The following is a 9,537-nucleotide window of genomic DNA, read 5'->3' as shown; positions in this document are numbered from 1 at the left end:
CCAGGCCCCAGCCTCTCTCAGTGGCTGTGGCAGCAACAGGCCTCTTCAGCTCCCTCGCTGTCCTGGCAGAGTGCCCTGACTCTCCATGGGAGAGAGCATGAGTCTCCTGGCCCCATTTGCTGGCTTAGGATCTGTCCAAAAGAAGCAAACAGACACGGCAGGGGGTAGGAATAACAATGTTTGTGTCAGCTCTTCACACACCCAGAACCCTGGCAGGACATGTAGTATGCCTCTGAATAAACACCATTGCTGTACAGGGGGAGAGCGCATGCACTAGCCTGGGAGTGTGTAGCTGTGCTTGCTGGAGCAGAGAGGCATGTTACTAGCTGTTGCTTTCATGGTGTGTGACTGCAGAGACCAGAGGTGAGTGCGGCCTCTGCTGGGAGTGGGGTCCTGGGACCTCCATGGGGTAGCTCCTCATTGGAGAGCGGGTACACACTGCCCTCTGGTGGTGATCGTTGAGTTGGCAGTAGGTTTGAGTCAGCTGAGTCTGTCCTGTCCCAAAAAGTTGAGGCAGGAATAAAGGGGCTGCTAGCGCTAAAAATGAAAGGCCAGACTGTTAAAGGCTTTTGGCCTGGAGAGGCAGCAGGTAAGAGACCTGTGTCCTCTTCACAGCTGTCAGTGCATTTGGACCTCCCCTTGGAAAGGAGGAAAAAAGGGACGGGAGAGGAGCTGGGACAAACCCAGAGTGCAAAACAGAGGGAGAAAGGCATGAAATTATCCTCCACTCTTGACAAGAGGAACAAGTGCCTCCTCAGTGCCCTGTATGCCAGGATCAGGTTAAGAGTTCCCATTTCACAAAGACCCCAGCTGAGGGAGAGAAGTGTCATGAGAAATTGGAGTCCATCCCTCTCCAGCCTGAGTGCTGTCCCCTAAACTATGGTGCCCAAGCAATGAGCCAGCAAGTGGCAGCTGTGTGAGTAGCCAGACTTTGGACCAGTGCAGCCTGTCTCTAAGGGAAGTTGCTCCCAGGCCTCTTCCATCCTGTGTTGCATATGGCTTTGTGCACTGCCAGATGTCTGCATGCTGCACTTCCACTTGCTTTCCTAACCCAAACTCTTAGTACCAGGCCTTTTGGGGTCCTGTCTCTGCCCCTTTTACTGGCAATCCAACAGCTTATTCAGCTACAACAGCTGCTTCCCCACAGGCTTCAGCTTGACTTGCTAACTTGAAGGAGTTAACACCCTACTACCTCACATTCAGTAGGATTTTACCTTGAGTTGCTTAACTCATGTTAAGCATGTACCTTTCTTTGTGGTAAAGACCCTGGCCTCAGAGGAAGGCTGTAGGATGTCCAGACCTGTGACTCTGCTTAGCAAGATCACAACTGAGTAGAGCAAGAATCTAGCCCTGGCTTGGCTCCTTCAGCATCCTCCTCGGGGAGGGCTAATGCTTGGGAAGTGTGTGGTGCATTCCTTTAAAGCTGAGGAAGCAGCCTGCAGTTTATTTGCTTGCCCAGCCCCAGGCACCAGGAGAAAAGAAAGATATGACTCCAATTTTTTTTTTTTGTAGCTGCTTTTTATGTCAGTGAGTTCTTCTATTCAAGGGGCTGCAGTAACATGGGAGGGAGGGAGGTAGATGGGTTGTGGTAACATTTCCACACTTTTCAGATAAAAAGGGACCTTTGCAGAACAATGCAATTTGGGGTTGCCTGAAAAGATTCATAAATTTAGCAAACAGTTTCAGCTGGAAACAGAGCAGTTCAAGCAGTTTATTTTGATATTTTATAAAAGAAACTCCTCAATTCTTCATTTCAAAGCAAAGTTTGAGACCAAAGTTACTCTATTTAAAGTTGATTTTCTTTAGAGTTAAAAGCAAACCACAACATGTTTTGTTTCCCAGGTAGATGTTGTATTTTTTTTCAAGTTGTCTTTTTCAACAAGGAAACCAACCCCCCCCCCCACACACACACTTCCATTCCCCAAAGAAAAATCTTTTTTGTCAAGCCAAAATTTTTTTTTCCTGTTTTGGGGTTTGACTCCTGAGCCCCATTCCCAACTGCCTGACCTCTCACCCACTCAGTAAAGGCTGCTCACAGTCTGGCTCTTGGGTCAGCTTGTCAAGAACTTGCTTGGCAAGCTGACCCTCACAGTCCCAAAGTGCTTGGAAAGTGCTAGATTTGGCACTTCCTGACTTGTATTCCTTAAAAAGAAATTGGAACAGGGTCAGAAAAGAGCTACATTTTGATCCGAGGGATGGAAAACCTGCTTCACAGCAGAGCTCAGTCTACTTATCCAGTAGAAGGGATAGAAGATAGATGAGTTTTACCTTCCTTCTCGTGTCTGGTTGCCATCACCACTCTGCCAACCAAGAGAGATTGAGGAAACTGTCTCTCTAAATACTGGCGTTCCCAGGCTTTGGACACAGTCCTGAGGAAGATCAGACAATGGGTCAAATCACAGCTCATGTAGCAGGTGGATTTATTTTTAATTTGGCTGCTGAATCAGGAAATCAATTATTTGCACAACCCTAATCAGGAGGAAATCTAATGTGGAGCATGTTTGCTACTGTGGGGTTTTTGCACTTCCTTCTGCAGCAGCTGCTGCCAGAGACAAGGCTCTGAGTTGACTAGATATCAGGCTGGATTCAGGTGCCTGTCCCTAGGTGCCTCAGACTTTTAAATGCTCCAGCTTTAACCGGTTTTCTTTAGACTTATCTTAATTCCAAGACCTCAGGGATACTGCAAAATAAACATTGTCCAAACTTTCTAGCATTGTTTGGTTTTTCAGTAGTCACCTCTCAAAAGGAAATGGAGCATGGTTATTACTGCTAATTGTATCTGTAGTAAGGCTGGGTACTTTCCAGACAAAAATGAACAGAGTTTTCTCCTATAGGGCTCCCATTCATGGGTGAACAGACAGATAGGCAGCACAAGGGGGAAGAGGTAGACCATATTAGCAGAGTGACTGAAGATATGATTGTTCATATCCTGATTGTATAAGGTGAGTGCACTCTGAAACAGGTGGAGGATGTATTGTGTACAGAGAAAAAGACTGTTTGTAGAGGCTGTTATTCAGATTGCAAAGCCATAGACTCAGAGGTTAGCTAGTGTCAAGCATACTGAAGAAGTTGAGGAGGATGAAGTGGAGGCCTAGCCAGCATACAGATTTAGAAACCTATATAAGAGGAGCTATGTGCGTTTGGGGAAGGAGGATGAAGTGGGCTGGATGGCTACGATGGTCTCATCTGGCATTAGATTCTGTGAATTTGTTGATCTCTGTTCATCTCCTTCCTTCATGGGACATAAAGAGAACAAGAAGTTCTGTTTTGCATTCAGAACACTTGCAGCTTTGTGTGAAAGCAACAAATATAATCAAATCTCTCCAGTGAATCAGATTCATTATTCCTAGTCTTTGCTTTCTTTTAAAGCAATGTCCAGACATTGTACAGGAAGGGCCGATGACAAGTGTTCTTAGGTGGTACTTTGTTAGTTGCCTGCCTGGTGTTCTTCGCTCCTGTGCTCAGTATGGAATTGAATACCAGTTGTAGAACTGGAAAAGAAGATTCATCCAGGTCAGATTGGATGCTGATAGGGGGACTGCTTTTCTCTGCAGAGCAGGGTATGTTTTCTTCACCGGGAACATGGAGACATCTTACCTAAATCACTCCCTTCACATTACCTTTCCCTGGGCATTGATCTCTTCTGTTCTCTGCCTGGGGCACACAGCACTTTAATCTCCTGCAAGCTGACATAGTTTGACCCAGTTCAAGCTCCTGAACTCATCGCAGGAGTATCCAGATTAAATTAATGATCTGTGCAACAAAGGAGACTAGAGTAGATGGTGCAATGGTCATATACACTGTGACTTTACAGAGGATGCAGCAGGAGAGGAGGGACCAGAAATGGTGCTAAAGGCAGGCTGGGGGCCTAGAAGAAGAGTACATATGGGGTGAAGTTCTGCTTTCTTTGGAAAAGGCTTGGCCAGCTGCTCTCTCCCAGTCCAAACTGAGAGATCTTCTGTCTGAAGCCAAACGCAACCCAAGGGAGTAGATCTGAGCTTGTTGAAAATCAGGGGTCATAAACATCTTGCCAGTGCAGCCTGCCCTTTGTTACCCGGCCCCTGCTGTGGGCCACAAATTTGTGTCCCCTACAGTAGCCAGGTGCCTACATTTACCCTTGCTGCTGATCCTCATCCTCTTTGCAGCAAAGGCAAGTGAAGAGAGCAGGCTGTAGAGGTAAAGTGAGGAGAGGGAGAAGAGGGGAAGGTTGGCACAGTACAATTCCATCCCACCTTTCCCCCCATACTGGATTGGACCTTCAAGAGCTGCATCAGACCTCTCTGCAGGTCAGATCTGGCCCGTGGGCTGTAGGCTGCAGTTGCTGACCTTGTTCTAAGAAACTAAATAGTGGGCTTGGGGTGGGGGTTGACATCCACTGCCCTTGACTCTTTCTTGATAACTCATAGCCTCAGTCCTCTGAAGTTCTTCTGCTTTACTCTGAACTCCCTCCAATCTGACTGCATGTCTCTAGTCAGAAAGAGCCAAGGACTGGGAAACTGACTTATCTTCACATTGCATTTGCTTTGTCCAAGGAGAGAGCTACATACAAAGCACTTGTATTCCTCTAGTTCTCAAGTAAAAGGGCATGGGTAAGGAAAAATGATCACGGGAGGAAGAACAGGATTTGTCACCATTTATGCAGCAAACCTCCCAGCAGTGCAACCCGCCATATGTACATACACCACAGTCAGAAACTGACAGTGAATTTAGGGACTTTAGCATCAAAGCACCATCCCAGGAAGCCAGCACTCCTCCGGAGCATAAAGTGGTGATTTTGTCCAGGGAGGATGGGGGTGTGAAAAGTGGCATGAAACTTCTCCAGGGCCTGTCTTTGTCTTTAGCATCACTGTCTGTGCATCCTCCACAGGGCTGAGGGCTGCTGTAGGTTATCCTTCTCCCAAGTGCCAGTCCATTCACAGTGCTGAGGGACAGGAGCCAATATGCCTAAAGAGTCGGCCTAATCTTTCCAGTTTAGAGGAAATAGGCTGTTTGTAGTTGCTGGAACTAGCCACCAGAGGGCACCATAATCACATAGAGTAGGTCAGTGTATTGCAGGCTTGCCCCAAGCTGAAACCCAAGCGTGCAGCCCCCCCCCCCGTGGGATACCACTTTGCATTGAGCAGCAGCTGCGTTCCTGCAGACCACCACACTCACGAGCAGCAACTGAACCTGGCCCATGAGCACAGACATGCAGTTTTCTGCTGCTTGTGCTCAAGCAGAGTAAGGGGGCAGAGTAAGGGAGCTGCAGGGGCCTCTAATCATCCCAGGCCAAGAGGACACGAACACCCCATAGCCAGCATGGTCCTGCTGAGCCCCTGGCTTGAGTGCCTCCTGTTGGTGTGCTGGGCACCAGACTCAGAGCCCTGACAGAAGCAGTCAACACCACCCCATATTTTCTGGGCAAACCCTCCTTGGCTCCATTCCTTTTCCAGAAACCTGAGACCCAAGCAAATGAGAGGGTGGCCCAGAGACTCGGCTGCATGTGGAGGTGTGACCCACCTTGATGCTTCCTCAATCCTGAAGTGGCAAATGGTCCCCCCCCAGACCCACGCACTCCCTGCCTGGCCAACTCCCTGACAGACCTGAGGTGCACTCAAGGTGCCCTGATGTCTGGTTCCCTGGGACTCTAACTACCTTGATCCACCTCAATGGCACAAGAGGCCGTGTTCTCATTCCATGGTGTGAATAGGGGCAGCATATACTGCAGCCCAAACTCTGAAGCCCAGACCAGGCTGGCTTCAACTGGACGGGAGGAGAGGACACTTCTGAATTCGTGGGCTAGCTTGGCTTGTGCTGAGGATGGCTTTGTTTCTTCTTTCCTTCCTGCTCTAGGAGATGCAAGATCTGGCAGTGCTGCGGGGCAGCCAGTCTGACCAAGTAGAGTCACTGCTCACCTCTCTATCAGAGCATGAGGAACTGGACTGTGTGCTCCGGCTCTGTGGTCTACAGAAAGTTCAGGTAAAAAAGAGTTGCCTTGTGTGGCGATCTCGCTATGTGCTTCACCTTCCTCCTGGAATAGCTGGTGTCTCCCAAGCCATCCTACCTTCCCTCCAAAATGCCTTTGGAGATCTTACACATTCCTGAGTTTGCGTGTCCTGGGACTGACCAAAAAAAGCATTCAGAGGAGGTCACAAAGCGGGGAGCCTCTCCCTGGGCTAGGGACACTTCTAGGGGATCTCTGAAGTTTGACTGCAGTTTAGTGACCAAGCCAAGCCTGGTTCCTCCTCTCCCTGGTGACACCTTCCTTTCATGCCCTGAGGCCAGAGAGCATCGGGCGAATGGCTGGAAGTTGCAGCAAAGTAAGTTTAGATTGGATATCTGGAAAAACTTCTTCACTGTTAGAATAGTGAGGCAGTGGAACAGACTGCCTAGGGAAGCTGTGGACTCTCCATCACTGGATGTGTTCAAGTAGAGGTTGGACAGCCACTGGTCATGAATGATTTGGGCATAGCTAGGCATGTGTTCTACCATGGGTATTTTTCATTCTTCTTGGCTTTGCTGGTTTCCCCCTGCTGCCCTTTTCTGCTATGTCAGGGTGTTTTTAAGCTTTCCCAGAGGCATTGGGTGCTGGCTACAGCCAAGGCTGGGGACTTTAACTGGGGTGTGCCAGTGCTCCTGCTGGGACCAAAGCCAAAGGTTCCTGGTTAGAGGGTCTTGCTTCTCCACTCAAAGTCAGACTGATTGCCATATCTGGGGTAGGAAGGAATTTTACCCAATGGTCAAACTGATATGGACTGTGGGGACTTTTGCCTTCTTCTGTAGTGAGGGCATGGCCCTCTACCTGGGACTTACAGAAGCAAAGCATTGGTTGCTGTGGTTTCTCTGATTTACCTGCGGTAGGTTAGGGTGTTAGGTCTGTGTTGGGTTAGAGTTCGCAGCAGTCCTATGGGAGTTGAGATTATGGTTTGTATGGGATGGTTTGGATAGGGATGATCCTGCCTCAGGCAGGGGGATGGACTAGATGACTTCTGGAGGTCCCTTTCAGCCCGACTTCTCTATGAGTCTATAACTCCATGACATTATCTCCCAGGCCTTTCTGCTTCAAGCAAGTGTCTGTGCTATAGCTCAGATCAAACCCTTTCCTCCCAATGTCTTACCAGGATGTTTCAAAGCATAAAGGGATGCCTAACTAGAACACAGACAAACCTGCTTATCCAGTGAGGTGGACTGGTTGATTCTGAAGTCAGGCAGTGGTTGTAGTAGTCTGCTTTAGTTTTTCTGTCTCTGTTTCACGTTGTATCCTTTGTTCACCACCCCCTCTCCCCCTTCCCCCACCTCCCCTGCCCCAGACTGATGTGTTACTGCAGCTGGATTTGCACTATACTCAGCTGGGCACCAAGCAGAGGGCTCGTGAGAGTCTGCGGAAAATCCTCAGGAAGTCACTGGTAGCACAACTGTTCAGCCAGAAAAAGTGTGTTATTCCACCCCACCAGGAGGCATCAAAACCTACTTCCAGCTCATATCCCAAGGATGGATCAATGGTACCTGCAGCGCAGAAGGGGCTAGCATCGCTGGAAGTGGAGTCCGGGAGCAGCTCGCAGTGCAGCAGCCAGTCGAACACGTGCAGTGAGCCCGAGGAAAACGATGAGAGTGACCTGAGCAGTCTCTGCTCAGCACTGCTCAGGGCCAGCCCAGGACAGAATTGCTCCTGAATGGGAAGTGAATTGCTGTCCCTAGGGAGAGGTGGGGATTCTCTCACTACAGGAGGACTGCTTTTCGGGTTACAAGCAATACTGCTGCCATAGCCTAAGCCATACTCCAGAGTCTAACATGCACTATGTCCAGACAGTCAAGACAGCTATTGGAGAGGTAAAAAGAGTTGCCCCCTGTGGCCATCTCACTGCTGCATCTCCTCCCCTCTCTCCCCAGAATAGCTGGATTCCAGTATCTGTCCCACTAAGCATGGAGGGTCAGAGTCCTAGTGAGCAACCTCTGCCACACGCAAAGCTCTATGCAAGAATCCTTGGCAAAGGAGTGACCATCATGCTGAGTAAATAATGTGACAATCATAGGATTTCCACCCCCTCCAAAAAGTCATCCATTTACAGACAAAGTTGCCACCTAGGCACTCTGAAAGACAGACTGCAATAAGCAAAGGCCTGGGAACAAGCATTAAAATTGAAGCCATGGAAAGGTACGAGCTAAAGGAACGTTGCAGGCAGGGGGTGCAATTTTAATGCAATAAAATAAAACCTTTAATGCTGACCACAGCATTGTGTAAATATTGTAACAAATTAAGAAATAACAGTTTTAAAATGGCATTGGAGTGTGATTCTTCTTGTACCTGGTGTTGAGCTGCTGCTATGCTTTTCTATCTCACAGGTAGAGCATGCGTAAAAAAAAATGTACAGTGATGTGCGGTTGTGTTTCTAGAGGGTATATTTTACCTCTGTATTTGGGATTGGGATTTTTTTTGAAAATACATTGCTATGTTATTCAGAGGAGGTATATAGTTAGAGTGTATTCTAACATGTTTATTAATGCAGATCAGAGTTAAGGGTTTTATTATATTTAAAGTCACAGTGCTCGAGGTATGAAATGCATTTGCTGTTCTTGTATGGCTTGATGTATTGTTTCTTAGCAATACATCAAGTGTTTTTCAGGAAAAAGTATATAAAGGTCTGAATTGCCTCTCTAGAACCTAGGTGAGGTGGCTGCAGCCTTAAACATAAAGAGTCTATTTTCCTAGTATGAGAATTCCTTCTATCCTTCTTTTTTTTTTTTTTTCAAATGGAGTCCCAGGACTATAAGCTGTGGGGCTGTTGCCAGTTCAGCCCTAAGCCCTGTGAAGTTTCACTCAAGTCCTGTGGCCAGGGTTGAAGTGATCCGTGGGTCCTGCGCTACCTCTTTGCAAAAGGATGAGACATGTACCCTCCACAAGTGTGGACTGTTGTGGATTCATTGAAGTCCATGTGCTGAGATATCACCTCAAGACTGCTTTTCTGCTAGAGCATTTGAAGTAGAGCACAGTGTACCTTTTGCAGCATAGGTGCCTGATAGCTGGTGACCATGGTGGTAGCAGTCACCAAGCTGCAGCCACCACCAAATGTGAGGACTTCCCAAAGGAAACAGCACCCTCCAACAGCAGGTGACAGTAACATTGCACAGGATTGGTGACTTTCTGGAAAGCAGCCCAGAAGAGCCTACATGATTGTACCTACATCCATCTTGGTTCTGAAGGCTGATGAGATGTGTCTGGCCATAGCAAGTACCACATGTTCTCACATACAGCAAGTCCTGAAATATAATACACAACTTGTTTTTAATAGGCTGAAGGATTTAAAAAAGATCTTTCTTTCTTGTAAGTAACTGGGCGTGTCTACACCTACAAGCAGTAAAGCACATTAAGACTGCGTGTGGACTGACTTGGGACATGGGACTAACTTTAGTGCTCCTAGCTTTAGTCCCAAGTTGGTCCAAACACACAATGTTACTGCGCAATAAGGCATCTACATATGTGTTATTGCACAGTAACTAATCGGGTGTAAATTTGATACCTACATGATGCAGGTATTAAATTTATAAAAAGGTGGCATA

The 9,537-nt window shown here is 47.7% G+C and overlaps 1 protein-coding gene across 4 annotated transcripts in view; it reads left to right on the top strand.

Annotated features, from left to right (window-relative positions):
• Window positions 1-9,202, top strand: part of LOC102374052 (mucosa-associated lymphoid tissue lymphoma translocation protein 1-like) — a 61,099-nt gene extending 51,897 nt beyond the window's left edge. For 2 of the 4 annotated variants that reach the window (XM_025199916.1, XM_025199915.1), the window contains exons 14-15: window positions 5,833-5,958; window positions 7,290-9,200. In XM_025199916.1, coding sequence (XP_025055701.1) covers window positions 5,833-5,958; window positions 7,290-7,652 — 489 coding nt within the window. In that variant the 3' untranslated portion in view covers window positions 7,653-9,200. Of the gene's footprint in view, window positions 1-5,832; window positions 5,959-7,289 lie in introns of all 4 variants that reach the window. The other 2 variants (XM_025199918.1, XM_025199917.1) reach the window with 2 other exon arrangements.
• The last annotated feature ends 335 nt before the right edge of the window (window positions 9,203-9,537 follow it).

The sequence above is a fragment of the Alligator sinensis genome, unplaced genomic scaffold, assembly GCF_000455745.1.
Source record: "Alligator sinensis unplaced genomic scaffold, ASM45574v1 scaffold1097_1, whole genome shotgun sequence".
NCBI classification, from domain to species: Eukaryota; Metazoa; Chordata; order Crocodylia; family Alligatoridae; genus Alligator; species Alligator sinensis.
This window is presented reverse-complemented; position numbering and strand designations above follow the sequence as displayed.